This window comes from Mus pahari, chromosome 15, assembly GCF_900095145.1.
Source record: "Mus pahari chromosome 15, PAHARI_EIJ_v1.1, whole genome shotgun sequence".
Taxonomy (NCBI): domain Eukaryota; kingdom Metazoa; phylum Chordata; class Mammalia; order Rodentia; family Muridae; genus Mus; species Mus pahari.
Window position 1 is genome coordinate 6,315,145 of NC_034604.1, and position 22,487 is coordinate 6,337,631.

General features: G+C 34.1%; 1 protein-coding gene across 2 annotated transcripts in view; it reads right to left on the reverse strand.

Moving 5' to 3' along the window:
* Rock1 (Rho associated coiled-coil containing protein kinase 1) overlaps positions 1 to 22,487 on the reverse strand; it is a 97,270-nt gene that overhangs the window by 48,992 nt on the left and 25,791 nt on the right. The window contains exons 3-12 of one of the 2 annotated variants that reach the window (XM_021215123.1): positions 20,979 to 21,079; positions 20,362 to 20,499; positions 17,504 to 17,679; positions 15,874 to 15,958; positions 13,708 to 13,852; positions 13,106 to 13,244; positions 10,924 to 11,015; positions 9,098 to 9,257; positions 6,364 to 6,424; positions 3,536 to 3,624 (exon numbers count right to left, since the gene is read on the reverse strand). In XM_021215123.1, the coding sequence (XP_021070782.1) occupies positions 3,536 to 3,624; positions 6,364 to 6,424; positions 9,098 to 9,257; positions 10,924 to 11,015; positions 13,106 to 13,244; positions 13,708 to 13,852; positions 15,874 to 15,958; positions 17,504 to 17,679; positions 20,362 to 20,499; positions 20,979 to 21,079 (1,186 nt within the window). The remainder of the gene's footprint in view (positions 1 to 3,535; positions 3,625 to 6,363; positions 6,425 to 9,097; positions 9,258 to 10,923; positions 11,016 to 13,105; positions 13,245 to 13,707; positions 13,853 to 15,873; positions 15,959 to 17,503; positions 17,680 to 20,361; positions 20,500 to 20,978; positions 21,080 to 22,487) is intronic. The other variant, XM_029546727.1, reaches the window with a different exon arrangement.

Consider the following 22,487-nt stretch of genomic DNA (forward strand, 5'->3'; position numbering starts at 1 on the left):
GGTGTGTGTGTGTGTGTGTGTGTGTGTGTGTGTGAGAGAGAGAGGGGGGGGGGTTTCTTGGCTGGTCTAATGAAGACATTTGCTTATGTGGAGCAATGAATATATTTTTGAAGGCACACAAATTACGTAAGATTAAAAGGTGCCAATTATACTGAAATACAGATAAAAAATTGAAAAACATGCATAATTCAGTGTTTTCTTTGTAATATACTAATTGGCATGGTATGGTAGCGAGAATTTCAAAGTCATAATTAAGATGCAGAGATAATGCACCAAATAGCAATTCTGGAAAATATCTTGACCTCTATTGGCAAAAACTCATAGCTACAGTCTATTTATAGATTGTTGCTTGGGGAAAAGAAAAAGAAAACTCTGGGGCCAGCAGGATGGTTCCTACTGCATGCATCGTGATCTTAGTTGGGACTCAGTCTAACAGCTTCCACACACACACACGTGCCACAAATGCATGCTTTTGCACTCAAGCACACGATGATAGTAAAAATAAAATAAAAAAATTTAAGGTAACTTTTTCTCCTCCAAGTTTACCAATTGCCATGTGGTAATGGCTTGTGCCTTTGATCCCAGCCTGGTCTACAGACTGAGTTTCAGGACATTTAAGGATATACAATGAAATCCTGGCTTGAACCCCCACACCCCAAAAAGTATTTCTGAACTTCCTAATACAGTATGCTATCAAGTAAAAGCCACTCAATCTATCATAAAAGGTTAAGTGAATGACAGGCAAAGTGGCATACATCAAATGAGTAAATGCACTGGGCAAAATTCTGAGATCTACCCAAACTGCATTATCTCCACCACAGTTTCTTTTCTTTGTCTCTAAGCTAATTCTGACCTTCTAATACAGTGGTTCTCAACCTGTGCATCATGTCCCCTTGGGGGACATATATCAATATATTTACACTATGACTCATAATGGTAACAAATTAATGATGTAGCAACGAAATAATTTTATAGTCCTATACAGCTCCCTTCAATACTAATTTCCTTTTCTTCTAGAATGTACGAGTACTTTCTATCAACAGGGAATTATCCTTGATTAATCTTTTCTTTTTTACAAAACAAAACAAAACAAAACAAAAAAACAACTTAGGTGAAAAATGAGAAAGTCAAATGCTGCCCATTACCCAGGGAGTTATTTTATCTGTAGGTGCGTACACAGTGTGAATAGAGTGAGACTCCTAAAATCAACTTTAGGAGTCTTCCTCGATGACACTCCACTTTCTATTAAGGCAGTCTCGGAATTCAGTCCCTCTCTGCACTGCCTATACAGCCAGCCTTGGCACTGTAGGCAGGTGTCAAGCCTACTTGCCCTATAAGCTAGTGAGTGGATGATGGAAAACCATTTTTCAATTCTTTAATGACCTTTAGTATATTGCACCATTCTTAAGGTAAATTTCAAATCCTTTAGTTTGTCAAAAACAAAGTTAATTCTCCCTCCTTTTCCAGGCTCATCTCTGGCTTTTCTTCTTATTTAACAGCTAATCAAATTCCCTTACGAGATCTCCACATATGTATAATTCCTGGACTTTAACTCTTTCTTCCACTCTTCCCACTTTAGTCTTCTCACCCAACTTTTTGGCTTTTTTTTAGGGAGCAGGCATTGTCTTATACATGTAGCCCAGGCTGGCCTTGAACTTGTATCTTCCTGTTCCATCTCTGCAGTGCTAGGATTACAGGTGTAAGCCATCAACCCTGGTGTTCTTCTAAATACATTACTATATCATTTTATTCTTTCTAACATACCATGTAACATATTAATTTATAATTACATTATCTTCCCTAATGTTTACAACCACCACATAAATAGGGGTTGTATCTTCTTTGATTTAATACAATATTGTTGTTATGCACATTATTTGGTACAAACTAAAAATATTTTTTTAAAGATTTATTTTATTGTACATCGTACAACTGAATACATTGTAGCTGTCTTCAGACACACCAGAAAAGAACATCGGAAGAGCAGTCAGTGTTCTTAACCACTGAACCATCTTCCCAGCCCCCAAAATCATAGTTAATTGAATGCAATTAAAATTATTTGAATGTCTGGGCTAAAAACTCTTAATCCTCTTGCCTCAGCTTCCTAAAGAGTTGGGATTAAGTCTGTCATTTCCATTTCTTGAGGTTACAAACTTTCCTATGATCACCTGCTTTGGCCATTCTGACTTCTTCCTCAAACCCAACACCAACAAAATTTAAATTTTGTTTAAAATTTTTAAAGATTTATTTTATTTTAAAATATGTAAACATGTACACTTGTGTGCAAGTTATGTAAACAATTGAGCGCAGATGTACAGAGTCCAAGAGAAGGTGTCAGATGCCCTGGAGCTGGAGTTACAGGTGGTTGTGAGCCACACATGGACTCTTTTAATTGTTGAGTCATCTTTATAGCCCCTAAGTTTTTAAAGTAGAAACATCTCAGTATCTACATGTTTGTATCTATTCTTTTCCTCCCTTATTTCTATACATCACTCTTAGAATTTCCTTCCAAAACCCAGCGTCAGCTATTTGTTTATTGCATGCATTTTTTCTTTTTAATTTTAAATTATGTAAGTTAGCTATATAATATACCAGGAAACGTAGACAGGAAAAAAAAATCTTATTTCCTATGCCTCTAGTACTCTCAAGTTTTCCTGATACCATTTACTGAATATTAAATGTTACGATTATATTTCACTCACTCGGTAATAGTCATAAAATGTAACTATAAAATTATTTGTAGCTAACTAGTTCGAACATTATCTTGGGTTATTTTAAAATACCTTGATCATCTTCTACTTCAGTGATTTTCAACCTCCTAATGATGCAACCCTTTAATTCAGTTCCTCATGTTATAGTGACCTCCAACCATAAAATTATTTTTGCTGTTACTGAAATGCAATTTTGCTAATGTTATAAATTGTAATATAAATATCCAATATGCAGGATAGTCTTAAGTGACCCCTGTAAAAGGGTCATTTGAGAACCACTACAGGCTACAGGTTGAGAACCACTCTATTCTATAAATACATGTTATCAAAAGAATTTGATTCAACCAGGAATAATAAAAACAAAAACAAAAACAAAACAAATTATACTCTAGAAAATCTCAGTGGAAGTATGAAAATTAGTCATTTTAACTCAGAAAACTACTTTGCATTTCAGAAATTCCTTTCAATTAGCTACTTAAAACACAATGGAGGGAAACACAGTGAATGTGGTAACTAATTTTTAAAAGCCTGAAGAAAACATATCTGTACCTAATGCCAACGCAATGTTCCTTACTCTTTTTGCAGTGTTGTGGATCAAACTCAGGGACAAGGCCATGTGTATGCTAAGTACCCACTCTACTGTCAATCTACATGACAAGCCATTAATATTATTTTCAATTCTGGCCAAGACACTTTTTATAGGTGTGCATAAATAGCAAATTTGATATCCCCACCCTCCATCTACCTCCTAGGTGTTGACAGGGTATACATTTTAAAATATACATCTAACTTTTAATGAGAGTATCACTGAAGGACAGTCTTACCTGCATTTCTGCTCCATTTCATCTTTTAATTGCATTTCATTATGCAGTTGCTCTTCAAGCTTGTAGATTGTTTTCTGTAAACTTTCCTGCTTTAATTAAAAAAAAAAATCCTTCATTCTGCTTATGTTCAGAGAAATTAAAAGTAACACCTTTTATTAACATTTTATGGCTGTTTAGAATATGATTAGTTCAATCTTTTATCTTTCTGAATGTTAGTTTGTATTTTCTCAATAGAGTTGTGCATAATTCATATGTATATATTAGCTCAGTATGTACAGTTTTATGTTTTACATCATCAGTTAAAAACATACAATAATCCAAAGACATAGGCATAAAATATTACAATGTGGTGTTAATAAGACTGCCTATTGAATGTTCTAAAGAAAAGGAGCCACTTCTAATTTTACCAAAAATATAAATGCTTTAAGGTACATCTGACAAATGAAAAATTAGCCTAAAGGAGAAGAAAGTAGAAAGAAAGCATTTCAGCAAACATGAAAAGGAGAGAAAACTTGAGCACTCAATGTTCTAATTTGTTACATAATATTAACATCCTAAAATAATTAGTATCCCAGGACTAGAAATTAGTTCATCAGTAGTGCTTGTCAAACAAGCATCGATGTAAGAAGAGGGTGGTGACATATGGTTATAATCCTAGTGCTAGATGGGGAGGAGATAGGATGCCTGGGGTTTGCTGGTCAGCCAGCTTAGCTAATCAATGAGCTCCAAGATTAGGGAGAGATCCTGAATCAAAGAAAACAGTGGAAAGCAAAAGAAAAAATACTGAATCTGACCTCTGCATATACACATGTACACAGAACGAATAAAAAAATTTATTTTTAAAAATGACCAGAGCAGAAAGAGTACTAGCATAGTTCTTTCCCCACTTCTCACTTTCTCTTTTATCACATGTTCTCTTACATTTAAGAGGAAATATATCAGAAGAAAAGGAATTGTATCTGCTTCATAAAAATGGCTGCTGGCATTGTGGAAGTGAAATCATAAGTTCAAGGTCACAATAGCTAGTAAGAGGCCATCCTAAATTATCTGAGACTATCTTAAGAACCCAAACCAAGTAAAAAATAATAGTATTGGGGAAATGGCTCAGTTCATAAACTGCTTACCTAGGATGCATGAAGCCCTAGCTTCTATTCCCCAGTACCACATAAACTGGATATAAGTGACCCATACCGGCAATGGCAATACATGGGATTGAGGGGCACAAAGATCAAGTTCAAGCTCATCTTTGACCAGACACCAAGTTTGAGGCCAGTAAGAGCTATAAAGAACATTGCAAATGGGCTCAGTGGTTATGAGCACTTACTACTCTTAGAATGAGAATTCAGTTCCCAGTACCCATATCAGGCAGCTCACAACCACCTGTATGTAGCTCCAGTTCCAGGTAACTTGATGGTCTCTTCTATTTTCCACAGGTACTTGCACTCACATGGTGTACCAATATATACCCAAGTATATACACATATTCATTAAAAATTTTTAAATCTTGAAAAAAATGTAAGAAACAATAAAAAAAATAAAAAATAAATGTTACTCCTCTGCTTCTTGATTAAAAAGCATATAATCAAGATGATGAGGCTATAGCTCAGTAGTCGAGTTTATATCAGACACTGGCTTTGAACTCCAGTACCATAAAACACACAAACCACAAAACAAATGTAAATAAAATGCATCTGTGAGACAGGCAGTGGTGGTGCGTGCCTTTAATCCTAGCACTCAGGAGGCAGAGGCAGGTGGATCTCTGTAAGTTTGAGGCTACTTTGGTCTACACAGCAAGTTCTAGGACAGCGAGGATTACACAGAAAAACCCTATCTTGAAAAATTAAAAAAAAAAAAAATAAGTGTCTTGTATACACAAGGTACTTTAAGGATAATTATTCCTAGAAGGAGGGAAAGAAGTCAGGGAGGCTTGGTTTTCAGTCACATGAACAACAGAAAGAATCTCTAACTAGAACATTTCAAGTTCTTAATAATATGCTTATTTATCATATATAACAAATTCCAAAGAATGAAGAAATTAAGTTATGCTGGCAATACTAGTTATTCTCTATTTCCTCAACTCCTTTTCGGTCTTAAAGATCTACCTTCTACTTTTGTCATAAAAACTACAGATTACACTGCCTGGATTTGCTGTGCTATTAGTCTCAGACAATAAGGGAAAATAATAAAAATTAAAAATAAAATTTAAAAACGACACGAAAGGTGGAGATATGAAGTTACTCTCAATACCTCTTGTTCTACAATTCAGATTCCTTTCCCCTTGCTTTCAGCAGTGTAAGAGCAATGGCTTTCCACCAGTGTTAGTACAAAGGTGTTTTCTCACCCTTTACTGTTCTGTCTGATGTTTGTAGCATAATATCCCTTTATTTAACTCTTTTCATTTAATGCATGTTATACTTAATGTGGTAAACATGTCCTCTGAGATATTATCCAGTCTTTAAAAAGAAGTCTATAACATACACTGCAACATGGATGAATTTAAGTTAACGAAATAAGCCTGTCACATAGACAAATGTATCCAATTTCATTTATAGGAAGACAGTAGAAGAAATTGAGAGATAAAGTAGAGCAGGTTATTAGGGTCTGAGGACAGGGTGATGAAATGAGTAGTTATCATTTAATACAATTTCCAGCTTATATATTATTTCATTTGATACTCAGATAAGAAATACTGAAGAGTAGACAACAATTTAAGTGTCATAAATATCTAAACTAATTGCACATTCACATGCTTACGTAATATCATACACACAAATACATTATCTGTCAATTTGAAAATAAAAACCAAACTGAGAATAAGAAATACCTACCAAGCTTTTATCCACATTGGAGCTAGATCTGTTCTCACTGGGATTTGCTGAAGGTAAGTATCTATCAGGTAAGGGTAAGGAATTTAAAAAGAATTTATAAAAAAAAAAATTANCTTTTTAAATATATGGTAACAAACAATAAGCACTGTGTGCCTGTTTTATGTTCAGTGTTACACTAGCTAATTTTTTTAACAATTAAGTATGTTTAATTGTTATTTTAGAAACAATGTATAAATTAGATTGTTCTTAAGTGACTTACAATTATAATTCAACATTTCTATAGAAAAATATATTAATTTTTATACTGTTCAGGAAAATTAAAAACAAAAACTTGCCAAATTTTAAAAATACTAAATGAAAGCATTAATGATACATCAACATCAAGAAACAAAGTGGTATTTATTACACAAAGTTGTATAATAGAGCAGAAATTCAAAGTAATCACAACCTCAGTGTTCTTCTATTTCGCTTTTAACTCAAAGTTTAGCTGTTTTTTTTTTTTTTAATTCTTCACTCTTAATATCATGACAAAGAGGATTGCATACTCAACATTAATAACACACATTAGGTTTGACTTCTTTATTTTAGATTTGCTATAAAATAGCACAAAAAACCAAAGTGCTTAAGACCAGGAAGCTCCATAGTACCAAAAACTCCCGCCAGGGGCTCTGAACAAAGCAAGACTTTTACAGATTTAATATGATCTATAACTTGCATTCAACAAAGCTGGTAGTAAAAGGCTCTCTGAATGTAGAAGGGGAATACGAGGACACCCTCTATCCATAGCTTCTCCACCTCTGTCTTCTTGTGTTCAAGAGCTCTCTGTATTGCATATAGTGTTGCTTTTACATAAAATGTGGACAATTACTTTTAAAAGGCACTACATTTCTGCATACATGGTCTACGTGGACATACACCCAGGCCTACATGCATACATATAAAATAAAAAGAAATATTTATATTAAACAATAAGACTATGATACTTAAGAACACGATATATCCTATTTTTAAGAAATATAAACATTACTTAGGATCATGAAACATAATATAAAGGAAAATCAGAAAATACAATGAAGTGCATGATAATGTAGTACAAACTGTTTAAAGATTAACTCTGTATAGAGAAACATAAAGTAATTGCTAGACTCCATACAGAGAATACAAAAATACTGGGGATTGTTTGTCAACATTGTTTTCATAAAAACATAAAAGTACCATTATATCCTAGATTTTAATATATAAAATTAGACTTTAGGAAAACCTATCTAGAACATCTACCTGTTTATATATGCCAACATAAAGTAGATACAGTATTATGTAAGTGTCAGGAGGAAGGGATGAAACAGTAGGCTTTTTCATGGGCAAAGCACAAGTGTGAGCTAGCCAGTAGTGATGTCGCTCCAGTGCCCAGTGTAGTACTAAGTAAATCTTAGGGAAATGAATTTAGGAGACAGGACTACACTGCCTTCTTGATTTCTACTGTAGACCCAAATCATTAACAAAGTTCTGATTTAAATAAGACTTGTTAATATGAAATTATTCAAATTTAATAATCACTCCAAGTAAGTGAAATATTTAAAACCATGCCATAAAAATAAATTGATGTTTAAAACAATGAAGAATAACAGGTGTACAGATTTAAACCAGAAGTACTTTGTTGCATAGTACTGGTCTAGCTCTTTGTTTCTGTTAAGTAGAACTTACATTATAAGTTCATTCATTTCCTCATTGGACATGTACTATATAATATTCTGTACCATAGTATGACCTTCCATGTGACAAAGAACAAATTATCAAATATATCTGTCCAATGAATGAATACCCAACACAATAAAATATGCTAAAAGTTAAGCTTACTATGTACATGTAAAGACAGACGCTAACAATAGACGTTATCAGTTAGGAACCGCGAATACTGAGTGCTTACTTCATGTAAAGCACAACTGTTTTACTATGTTTTTATTCACATAGCACTTAAGACAACTCAGAGTTTAGGTAAGTTGTCCCTATCCTACGGGGATGGAAACATAAAAGGCTACAGTTATTTGTCAAACATAACACTATAGGTACTATTATATGTTATAGTTCATACAAATGTTCATTAAATATTCTGGGTTTTTTTTGAGTGGGAATGAGAAACTAATTTTCAAAAACTAAAAATTATGGGCTTTCAGCAGTATTAATACAGTGATAAAATGCTAGGTAATGTATTATGTTATTCTGAAATTTTTGAGCAGTTAACTCTTTAAATAAAAATAGTAACTGAAATGTCAGTATTAACATAATTATTTCATCTGTTATTTTCACTTGAAGATAAGCCACATAATTCAACATAGATTTTCCTGAAAAAAACTATACTCTTAACATGAATGAGACTAAGAAAAAAAACTCAAATACTAAATACTAAAAATAAAAATTTGTGGGGTCTGGAGAGATGACTCAGCGGTTAGGAACACTGACTGTTCTTACAGAGGTCCTGAGTTCAATTCCCAGCAACCACATGGTGCTCACAACCATCTGTAAAGTGATCGAATGCCTTCTTCTGGTGTGTCTGAATACAGCTATAATGTATTTATATATAAAATAATTATTTTTGAAAAATTGATATACTAAAAAGATCTAACTTTAGATACTGTCAAACTCACTTTAAAACAATATTTAGTTATCTTTAAGAAAATATGGTGACTATAAAAGGATTGTCACTTACCCCCAAATTACTGCTTGGTGTACTTACCTACGATTGCTATAGTACGTAAATCCTACAAAAGGTAGCTGATTGCCAACAAAAGCTTTAGGAATAGGAAATGTTTCTTCATCTCCTTTATCTTCTTCTAAGTCATCAAAATTACTAGTATCAATGTCACTACTTAAATCAGGCACAACTGGTGCTACAGCTAAAAACAAAAAGAAAGTAGTTGTTCTTTTCAAACTTATACAAATAAAGTGGCACAAAGCTATAACTATAATTATAAAAGTTATGACATAACAAATATATTTCAAATTAAACATTGGTGGAAGAATAGCTAACAAGAGCTAGAGAGTAGAGAAATCTAAATGTTTAATGACTGATAGATTTAACAAATGGCGCACACATATAACAATGGTTAACTATGATTAATACTGCAACAAAGATGAGACAACAGATGTCTGCTAGGTCAAACAAGCCAGTCACAAAAAGTATTTTATATATAATAAATATAATCATATATTTATATATAATACTTATATATAAAGCCATCCTACTTTTAGAGTGGTTTATTATGTGGTTTACTGTTATCTGTTGTACATTTCTTGACTAGATGCAACTGTTAATGAGATCTCCCAAGGTCATGCTGCTGCTGTAGCTTCTCTAATAAGCCTGTAAGTACAGTCAATGACACTCCTTGCTATAGTACAATCTATTGATCCCTGGAGTAGCTTTCTCTTCTTCATGAGTGGTTTTATAGTATAGAACAATATATGTTATAGTGTAAACAATGTGCCTGATTCTTTTAGTAATCGTTATCAACTATAATACATCACTAAAACTAGCAAATGTACATCATGGACTTCAAAATTAATTTAAAATTTTTCTCAAGTAAGAACTACCACTTACTGTCTCAATGAATTCCACAGTCCTGATGTTCCTAACACTATCCAGGAAAGCTCATTTCCCTTACTATTCATAGGTGATGGGCTAGGAGCAGCATCCCTCTTTTGATAAGTAAAAAGGAAAAAATAAAACCAACCAAACCAAACCAAAAACAACAACAAACAAAAAACTTCTGAAACGTCAGTATGGAAAAAGATGAATTCTTATTCTTCTAAGTCTGGGTCATCTTTAGTGATTATGTACCTTGATGCTAATATACAGTATAATAATCTTATAATCATATAATTATGATATATAGTATACATTTAATATATTTTACATGTTTATATATTTGTGATTATATAATATACAATATGATTATATTATATAATATATAGCATATATTGTACATAATCATAATAAAAATATATGATGATTTTAATGTAACTATAAAGTTTTCTTCAGATCACCTCATAATTTAACTGTTTTATAAAAAATAAGAAAATGTCCTGTACTGACAATTAAATTTTAGCATACTATATTTATTTTACAACTGCATTCTGCAAAGCCCTCCAAGTTTCAATGTAAATATAAATAAAACTGAGTTATATTCTGGACTTAGCAGAATATAACTGTTAAGCCACCTTACAGCTTAAGTGTTAGTTGAACCAGGAGAAAACGCGTTCATTTGTTCCTACTTATTATTTTCCTATAGAAATAATGAAGCCTAAATGAAGGGCAACTCAAAAATGTTCAAGTATCAACTATGACTGTTGAGCCCAACTCCATTTCCATCAGTATGGTATGTGGGGACATGAGGGGCATAGCTCCACAAAGTTCTCCAGAATTACCAGGTGCTCTTTTTAATGAGGTTTAGGGAATTTATGAGTTTATTTTCATCAATTATACGCAAATATTTTGTAAGGCACTTTCAACTTAATGTAACTACTTTCAAATACTCCTGAATGTCCAGGGAAAAAGGAACTTACTGTCTCGGAGCGTTTCCCAAGCCCACTGATCATTTTTGAAGAAGAGATGACGTTTGATTTCCTCTACACCATTTCTGCCCAATCTCACTTCTCTAAATGGAGGAGAAAGTTTTCATTTAAGATCTTATTATAACTTGTAAAATAATAAAAAGATCTGATTATAACTTCATGACAGAAAACCAAACCTGAGCAGTTCTGTCACCTATAAAATCTATTATCAGCAAAATTTTCAGAAAATAAAGCACAGACTGACTTTAAAGAAATTTTTTTAAAAGGGAAAAATACATAAAAGTACAGACTTGTTCCTATTTTCTATTGATAATAAAATTCAGATAAACAGGCTTATATGACGAGTGAAACACAATGACTTTTAATTGTTTTTAAAGCTTGTGGTAAATTTTTATGTATACAACTTTAATACGTATCAAATTCTACCAAAAATTCCAGAAACACATTTAAAATTTTAATTTCCACTTCATTTTTAAAAATTATTCAGCATTTTTTACCAATCAAAACCTGATAATGGCAAAGCAGGGCATGGGGAAAATGACTCTAACCTGATAGTATGCATACAGAGGCAGGAGGATTTAGAGCTCAAGATCAGCTAGAGCTACAATGAGACTACAGTCCAGTCACATAGCATTTAGAGTCCTGGATTCAGTCTGCAGCCAAACAGTCACTCACATCCACCTTAACATGAACAGAAACAAACCCCAAAACCCTTTGGAAAGCATCATGAACTAGACTTGCCTTCACAGAGCTTAAGTGGAATACCTTCAAATCCAAATTTTTCAAAAGTTAAAAACACTGCTTTGTATGTATAACACTTTGTTAGGAGCTTTCACTGACTCTTTCAGACCAGATCCTCTGGCACACTGTGCTTACACCTCTCTGTAATTACCACTGCACAATGTCTATTTTCTCACAAGAGAATTATAAGATTACTTGAAGCAAATGCCATGCAACTTGTTAATTCCTATTTGGCTAGCACCAAACATACAGCACAAGATAGTTCCTTACATTAAAATGTAAAAATCTAAAAACTGTATCTTTCAAGCTCTAAACGACATACTGAAGATAAATTAATTTTAATTAAAGTAATCCTCAAATTGAAATAAGTACTAGGCTTCTGCTACTACTTAAATTAACACTATATGATCAACATCAAACATAAACTTAAAAGTCATTTGATTGTTTTTTTTGTTTTTAATTATTAATGCATAAATTAAAAAGAATTAAATCCAAGTTCTTACATAAGTAAGTGACTGAACTAAACTCTCACTTCCCTGTCCTGTACCTTAAGTCCTGGATTCAATTTTCAGCACTACAACATAAATAGTACAGTAAACTACAAAAGTGTACGCAATGTTCCACTTTTTAAATTCAAAAACACATACATTCATAAGCACTTGTTGCAGCTAGAAGATACAACAGCTATGTCTTCAAGAAAGGCACTCATTTAAATACTATCAATTACCAAAATACTATCAATTACCAAATCAAAGCTGACATAAACTGAAGGAGTGTCATCACTTTTACTTAACTAAGGGAAACATGCTTTCGATTAGTGTAAAGATGCACCCAAATTCCAGAGGTTTTAGTGCATCAGGAGTGAAAAGGGGTAAAAAGCCTAACTGGAGGTGGTGTCAGGTAATGTTAACCCCAAGCACTTGGGAGGCAGAAGCAGTTATCTCTGTGAATTCAAGGCCAGTCTGATTTACAAAGTGAGTTCCCACACGAAGGACCAAAAAAACCCTAGGATTCGCTAATTATCAGTCTGATAATTAATCAAGTTAAAACAAAACAAACAAAATATTATCTATCTGGCCATCAGCTGACTGCTTATGTGCACTAAGCTGACAGGCATAAGATACCAGGCTACCCTAACCTTGTATTAGGCTTTATTCTCAAAAACTTTCAAGACATCAGCTTTTATATTCTAATAGTCCATAAGCCAAGAGAGGTCAAGTATGAACCTTAAAAACTGAGCATCAAAATGAGAATGCCTTAGAACGTAAAGAAGTGTATAAGCTGATGAGATGGCTGAGCAGGGAAAAGTGCATGGTGTGGGAGCCTGAAAACTTAGATTTGAGAGGAGAGAGAAGAGCTAATTTGTCTGCTGGGTCATAAGCATGCACACTGTAATAATGACAAAAGCAAACCCAGTGTCAAAATTATTTACCTGTCTGTAAGGAAGGCACAAATGAGATTTTTTGCCTCTTTTGATATATCATTATCATCAGGGAAAGTAAGTGAATTTTTATGGTTCATAATTTTACTGTAAGTCCCAACCAAAGAATCTGCATAAAAAGGTGTATCACCTGAAAAAAATTGACAGAAAAAAAGAAAGCCAAAGAAATACATTTACAAAAATACATTATTTTAAAGGAAGAATCAGTTACCTGGTTTAAAAAAAAAACAATAAATAACTTGTTAAGCTAAAAGTATACACTTAATATAGAAAAATGAACACATCACAAAATTAGCCTATAAATAGCTTTAAAAACAGACAAAACAGGTTAGGGATCTTGTTTATTTCATACAAATTTAATATTGTAAGTATTATAGCAGAGAAAGCCAAGTGTTGGGTTTGGGATGGAAAAACATTAGATACTTAAACAAAACAAAAACAGGAGTTTGAGAGATGCCTTAAGAACACTTGCTGCTACACTAGGCATGCATATGGTACATAACAAACATCAGGCAAAATACCCATACACATAAAATAACACTAAAGTGTGTCCCCCACACATACAAAACTAAAACAAACCCTCCTTTACTCACCTACAAGCATTTCATATAAAAATACCCCAACTGACCACCAGTCACACTCTCGTCCATAATAGCCATCACCGCCTTGGGATTTTAATACTTCAGGTGAGATATAATCAGGTGTTCCAACTGCTGTATCACATCGTACCATACCTTCCTAAAAGGAGCAGCAAGCCTAGATTAGCAGTTAATAATTTTCAAAGGTTTTCTTCTTAATATAATCTAAAGAAGAACTGTGTTATAAATGCCTTATCAAAATCTAACACATTATTCATAATTGCTAAGAAACAGAGACAGTCTAGAAATCCATCATTAGATGAGTAGAAACAATGCAGTAATAAACAATGGAATTTATCCAGCTATATAAAAAGATGAAATCATGGCATCTTCAGGGAAGTGAATGATCTAGAAGTCATGTGAAGCAAAGTGAGACAAAGACAAATGCATTCCTTCTCTCACATGCTGAATCTAGGTTCAAGCTCACGTGTGCATAGACGATGAAAAGAAAGAAGGCAAGGGAAGCAAAGAATGATGAGAATGAAATACAACTGACAAGAGAACCAAGAAGAACACTATTCACAGGAGGGGGACCAATAAGGAAGCATAGGATGTTGCAGATGAATACAAAGGATAACACCTAAACAACGCAGTAAAACTCACTTTTGTGTGCTAATAAAAATATTTTTAAATTGCAAACGTGAAAAAAACTAAATGTAAATCATACATATATACTGCATATACAATCTAATTATATAAATATCAGCGAATGCACCAATCCGTGTTTTTGTTTTATACTACTCACTAGATGCCACCATTTCTTACTCTAACTGCTAATATGATGATTGAATAGTAATTCCAGAGACAAAAATCAAGGCAAACAGATTGAGATTACAGAACAAATCATTTTAGTGAATATAAATATGATTTCATTATTTTTTAATCAAAATATCTGACTGATTTAACTATGCTAGAAACTGATAAAAATACACAAAAGCTAACTGTACAGATATGAAATGGAGCAGTACATAAGGCAAAGGACTTGATCCACATTTATATGTCCTCTTCCAAAATTATTTATTTTACCTACTTTATTAATGCAATTGAATTAAAAATAAATGCTGACACAATAGTTTGCATGTAATGCTTCCTTTTAATATATCTTTCAAAATGATAATTACATATTTCTAGCTATTAAGCCTTTACAACCAAAGAAAAAAGGTAGCATTTTCCTTTCAGTTGTATGTATAAATTATAGAAACAGTGAATGTAAGTTTCTCTTACAACTCACTTTTAAACTGAGTGAAAAAAATTTTATATATGTTAAGAGAAGACGAAAGTCTTTATAAAATATTTCTAAGACATCTAAATCTAGCTTTTATGACAGTCTTAATTTTAACACTTAGTGACATTTATATTAATTCCATTTCTATTTACCAGTAATGTATATAACGAGTTGTTATAAAAGTGTTAGTCAATCTGGCAATCTACATTTACCCTAAATAGAAAGGGTAAACTACTGACTAGTTACGAATACAACACTGAAACTATGGTGTTAAGAACAACAAATATGGTCACACCGATTCTGGACAAATCCAAATATAGTTAGTGAATTCTTTTGTTTCTTTTGTTTTTTTGATACAGGTTTCTGTGTAGCGCTGGCTGTCCTCGAACTCTGTAAACCAGGCTGGCCTCGAACTCAGAGATCCAACTGTCTCTGCCCCAAGGGCTAAGATTAAAGGCGAGCACCACAACCACCCAGCTGGTTAGTAAATTCTTTTGTTTTTTCTTTTCAAGATTTTTTTTTTTTCAAGACAGGGTTTCTCTATGTAGTCATGGCTGTCCTAGAACTCACTTTGTAGACCAGGCTGGCCTTGAACTCAGAAATCTGCCTGCCTCTGCCTCCCAAGTGCTGGGATTAAAGGTGTGCGCCACCATCGCCTGGCGGATTTATTTAATTTTATGTCTACGAGTACATGTGAGTGCTCTATCTGCATATACACCTGCTAGATGGTTGTGAGCATGTGGTTGCTGGGCATTGAACTTAGGACCTCTGGAAGACAGCCACTGCCCTTAACCACTGAGATCTTTCTAGCGCCCATGGTTAATGAATTCTTAATAGCACTTTCTAAAGAAATACTGTCTTGAATTAGAAAACAAAATTAGAATTTTAAAATTAACCTTATTCATCTTCATACAAGTACCAAAATCTGCTAACTTCAAATGTCCAGACTTATCCAGCAGCATGTTATCAGGCTTTACATCTCTGAGGGAGAGAAAAACGAAAAACAAAATATTGCTAAAACAAATCAGACATTGATAAAAGCCATAAAGCAGTTACTTCAGATCAAGTCCTCTTAACCTATCTACATGTGTTCCTTATCCACACATCTAGAGACTCGGGTACATCAAAGCATTCCTGTTTTTTTAAAAGGCCGTTTGGTTTAGTTGTTTGTTTTTCATGACATCCTCTGTATATATATAGCCCAGGCTATCCTGGAACTTTAGACCAAACTGGTCTCTAACTCAGAGATCCGCCTGCTTCTGACTCTCAAGTGCTAGGGTTAAAGGCCTGAGCTACAGTTTGATGGTAAGAAAATGAATAATTTGAGAGATGAAGCACAAAAATATGTGTCATCTGGACATAAATGTCAGACAAAACATAATAACAGAATCTAAATTCACTTTCATTTGGGATCCCTGATATGTAGCACAGTAGCTGCACATAAGACTCAAGGAGTGTTTGCAGAATAAATTAAATTACAATGAATGTATTTTTAGTTATTCATTACTTTAATAAATTGTATTGGAAACAGATCCCAGCCTCAGCTCTCTCAGGAGCTACTGGTAATGTTTGCCTGGGTCAGTAGGGTTGTCACTGTAAATGGGTATGTTCCTGAAAATAACCCCTCAACCACACTCCTATAAGTGACCCCAGCAAAAGTGACCTCAGTAAAAGTGTTGTTTGCTTTTATTTTACACATGAGAGAAGTAGTTCATGATTTAAATCCCCAAAATATGAAATAATATTTTCATGCAACTTAGGGCCATCCTAGAATGGTTTCATTACCTGGTGCCCGAGAATAAATTTAGACACAAACAATTCTGTAGAGAACCTACTAAGATAAACAATTTTTTTAAAGATGCAAAAATTTTCTGAGTGTAATATAAAATTTAGTTATTTGTCTTTAATTTTTTCATTTTTAAGGGACTCCTTATAGGAAGACCATAAGAGACCATAGTATGGATACTGGCAAAGTCATAGGGGTGTAAAAAGATATTAAAGTATGAGAGTGATTGAGTAAAGGAAGAGTGTGAAACAGAACAAACCTATTATGGATAATATGGCAACAAAATGTTCATCACACAACTTTTAGAAATCACTTTACTTTTTTTTAAAGATTTATTTATTTAATGTATATGAGCACGCTGTTGTTCTCTTCACATGCACCAGAAAAGGGCATCAGATCCCATTACAGATGGTTGTGAGCCACCATGTGGTTGCTGGGAATTGAACTCAGGACCTTTGGAAAAGCAGTCAATGCTCTTAACCACTGAGCTATCTCTCCAGCCCACAATTTTTTTTTTTTTTAAATGTACAATACAGAAGCTATAAAATTAGACTAAGATTATTAAAGAATATTATTTATAACAAGATTAAACTAAATGCACTACAATTCTAAAATGCCATCTGTGTTACGGGGAGGAAATTAAGTAGACTGGAAATAGGAAATACAAATTAAATGATGTTTACATTTTCTTTCAACTATTCCTTTCAAAAAATAAGAAACTGAAAGAATTTCTAACTTACCTATGAATAAAACCCATGGAATGGATCGCATCCAATGCAAGGACTACTTCTGCAGTATAGAATCTTGCCCATTTTTCAGGCACGTCATAGTTGCTCATCAGGTTGACAAGGTCTCCGCCAGGCATGTACTCCATCACCATGTAGAGATACCGGTCATCTTGGAATGCATAAAAAAGCTACAATTTTTTTTAAAAAATTAGAATGATTTTTGCAACATTTTGTTTTCATATAAAACCTGCCAAAGATACTAACGTAAGATGGAAGGAAATGGTTTAATTATAGAATAGCTGTAAGTGCAGGCTAATTATCAGGGCAAACATAAATGCCAGAAGGACCCTATACACATCAAAGAGCTATAAACTGAATATCCAAGGGGCAACTGGAATCATTTCCTCTTCACAGTTCTCTATACTACATCTATTTATTTTTTATACTGACGTTTTTATTTCTATTAGTTTCAATAAGGAACAAACAAATTTCTTTTTTTTTTTTTAAAGATTTTATTTATTTATTTATTATGTGTTTACACGGTAGCTGTCTTCAGACACTCCAGAAGAAGGCATCAGATTTTTCTTATGGATGGTTGCGAGCCACCATGTGGTTGCTGGGATTTGAACTCAGGACCTTCGGAAGAGCAGTCGGTGCTCTTAACTGCTGAGCCATCTCACCAGCCCCCACAAACAAATTTCTTAAGCAAAGAAATACTGTACTTCTGATTTTTAAGATGCACATGAGAAGTTTAGTGTTGACTTTACAATGAACATCAGAGCTCTGAGGTCTGATAAACTGGGCTTTGGCTCCATTGCAGCGCATTAGCTGCCTAGCCCTGGAAATCTGCTTAGCCTCTCCTCCATGTTTCTGATTGACTTAATCTCTTCTACAAGAGTATAAGGAACTGAACTGGTTTTTACTTACAAATCTACTACTCAACTGGCATCTAGAAGCCTGGTAGCTGGCACAGGTTTACCAAATTTCTAGTAAAATAATCCATCATTAACAACAATTGTCTTTCTGGACTGTTAGAAGGAAGATCAAATCATTAGCAAGAACGGTCAAGAATATTAAGAATTAATCTATTATGTGTTTAGGGCTGAAGTTTAAAAAAAATAAAATCAAACAAATTTTAAGTAAGCACAATTTACAACAAAACTAAAAGCAAACCCCAGGGAAAAACAACACAAGATGTACATAGACTTCGTAAAGCCTTCATGTTTGATTTTTCTCAACAGTGTTTAATCGTTTTAGTTATATGTTTATTTTAAATTATTTCACTAATTTTGTATGCTTGCTTATATGCTTTGTGTGTGGTGGTAGATCACATTAAGTATGCTGATGCTGAAGTCAGAGCATGACACTGTATCACTCTGCCTTATGGCATTGAGACAAGGTTTCCCCTGAATTGGAAGCTTGCTGTTTCACTGGCCAACAAGTTCTTAGGATCTGCCTGTCCCCTAGTGCTGGGATTATAGGCACATTGAGCTTTATTCAAGCATTTTTTCCCTCTTAATTTTTATTTTATGCATATGGATTTTGTCTGAAATTAGCCTGTGCACAAAGTGCATGTCTATTGTCTATGGAGGCCAGAAAAGGACTACAGATCCCTTGGAACTCGAAATACAGATGGTTGTGAGCTGCCATGTGGATGATTGGAACTAAACCTGGGTCCTGTGGAAGAGCAGCCAGTAGTGCTCTTAACTGCTGACATGGGTGCTGGGGATTTGAGCTTAGGTTTTCATGCTCACAAGAACAAATGCCCCAACTAAACCTGAGTTTAAGTTTCCAACACACATGCAGTAGCTGACAACCATCTGTAACTCCAGTTCTAGGAGAGCCATCAGTGTTTTCTGGTCTCCATGGGTTCCTGCAAGCATGTGGTATGCGTGTATACACTCAGGCACACACATGCACAAAAACTTTTTTAAAATGTTATTATATATAAATACACGTTTTCCAAATCTGTTTATTCCAATGCTTAGTCTTCAATATATACTGTAAGTAAACTATAAAATATATGTTAGGAATTTGGAAATGGTCTAGCCTAGTTTAAAAAGACTTCAAAATTAAAGATAAAAAGAGGTTAAACCATAGGTGGAAAACTCAGAATAGTTTAGTGGGGACTTTATCTCACAATTAAAATAACCAATTAGCCAGAAGTAGCACGTACTATTATCGCAGCACTTAGGAAGTAGAAGTAGAAGGATCAGAGTTCAAAGCTACCCTTAGCTACACAGCAAGGGGCCTAGCTAAGATCCTGTCTGAAATTTAAAAACAAACAAACAAACAAACAAATAAAAATCTTAAAGACTGTTTCATATTTATAAGCAAGGGGATTATAGCCTATGAATTTTAAATAATTTGGTCAATGGCAGTCAATACTACTATGACATATGTCATTTCCTGTGGAAATAGGGTCTTTCCTGGAATTCTAGACCATTATGCCTCTGCTTCATACATTAATGTGGCATGGCTGTGCTATACCATGTTGACCTTAGGGTGTATGTTCCTTAGTACTAAAAACTTAAGGCCAACAAAGGATATCTGTTGACTCAGTGAAACTCAATCTTCTGATTTCAGTAAGGGACACATCTTACTGAAAAAAGAGGACCTCATGTTTACACACACAAAAAAAATCATCATTATTAAAGTTAATGTAGAATACCTCCCTTAACGTAGATTAAATTCTACAAAAAATTATTTTGTTCTGACTTTTCTAAACATAATTCAAAAAATTATTTTTATGACTTTAAAATAATAATTTTATAGCAACCATTATGTTACTACTGTTGTAAAAAAATAAATTTCTCAGATACATTTTTACAAACTAGTACAGCATTAAGAAAACAGAATGAAAATGATACCTGAACAACCCAAGGACTATTGGCAAACGCCATGATGTCCCTTTCTTCCCAGAAAAAAGCAGAATCCGATCTCTTGATCATTTCAAATTTGCTGAGCAGCTTCATAGCATAAACCTTCCTAGTGGATTTATGCCTCACCTTTAAAATGGAAAACAAACAATTAGTCAACATGGAGAGCTCAAGGCTGCAGTGAACAACTTACTACAGGACTTTAAAATTTTAGCTATTTCTGTTTCTTCTTTTCTGCTTATCACAATTAGGTAATGTAAAGACTTTAATTACCAGGTCACAATTAAAAAAATAAATCAACAAACATTCTGGTTCCTGTATTTCCCAGTCTGTCCCATCATGTATGTTGTCCTATTCATAAAACTTTATCCCATAGCATTCTACAAAGAATTAGAAGCAAAGATTTTTTGTGTGTATGAGACGTGAGATGTTTATTGAAATGCTTGGGAAAATACTTTCCTAATACTTTGATATCTAATCCAAGAGCTTTACCTTAGGCAAAAATGTCAGAGCCATTTAAAGAAACAATTCCATGAAAACAATTATTTTCCCAAATAGTATGTTAAATGGGGTAGTGATTAAAAAAAAATTGGAGAAAGGTAACCTACCAACTGAACTTCTCCAAAGGCGCCTCTGCCGATTACCTTTACTACTTCATAATCTTCTGCTTTCATCCGTAAATCTCTAATTTTATTTATTGTGTCTTTATCTGTATGAAGAATATAATTAAATCACTAAGGCATTATTATAATGAACACTACTTATGTTACAATCGAATTACTCAAAAACACAATTAAAAAAAAAAACAACACTTCATTACAAATTACAAAATGATGTAGGTCAATGGTGAAATGCTTGACTCTTTTGGTCCTCAATTCGAGGCCCAGTACACAATCACTTGAAATGATTGATGTATGTAAATTTGTTTATTTTTTATTTATTTTTTAATTAGATTAGTTATTTTTTAATTAGATATTTTCTTTATTTACATTTCAAATGTTATCTCCTTTCCTAGTTTCCCCTCCAAAAACCCCCTATCCCCTCCCCCCTCCCCCTTCACACCAACACATCCACTCCCACTTACTGGTCCAGACATTCCCCTATACTGGGGCATAGAACCTTCACAAGACCAGGGCCTTTCCTCCCATTAATGACCAACTAGGCTATCCTCTACTACATATGCAGATAGAGCCACGAGTCCCACAGTGTGTTTTCTTTGATTGATGGCTTAGTCCCAGGGAGTGGTGGGGTTACTAGTTAGTTCATATTGTTGGTTCTCCTAGGGTGCTACACACCCCACCAGCTCCTTGGGTACTTTCCCTAACTCCTTCACTGGGGACCCTGTGCTCCATCCAATGGATGACCGTGAGCATCCACTTATGTATTAGTCAACCACTGGCAGAGCCTCTCAGGAGACAGCTATATCACTCTCCTGTCAGCAAATTCTTGTTGGCATCTGCAATAGTGTCAGGGTATGATGGTTGTTTACGGGATGGATCACCGGGTGGGACAGTCTCTGGATGATTCTTCCTTCAGTCTCAGCTCCAAACTTTGTCTCTGCAACTCTTTCCATGGGTATATTGTTCCCCATTCTAAAAATGATCGAAGTGTCCACACTTCTATCTTCTTCTTCAGTTTCATATGTTTTGGAAATTGTATCTTGGGTATTCTGAGCTTGTGGATTAATGTTCACTTATCAGTGAGTGCTTATCATGTGTGTTCTTTTGTGATTGGGTTACCTCACTCAGGATGATATCCTCCAGATACATCCATTTGTCTAAGAATTTCATAAATTCATTGTTTTTAATAGCTGAGTAGTACTCCATTGGGTAAACGTACCACATTTTCTGTATCCATTCTCCTGTTGAGGGACATCTGGGCTCTTTCCAGCTTCTAGCTATTATAAATAAGGCTGCTATGAACATAGTGGAGCATGTGTCCTTATTACAAGTTGGAGCATCTTCTGGGTATATGCCCAGGAGTGGTATTGCTGGATCTTCTGATAGAACTATGTCCAATTTTCTGAGGAACTGCCAAACTGATTTCCAGAGTGGTTGTACCAGCTTGCAGTTCTACCAGCAATGAAGTGTTCCTCTTTTACCACATCCTCNNCNNCA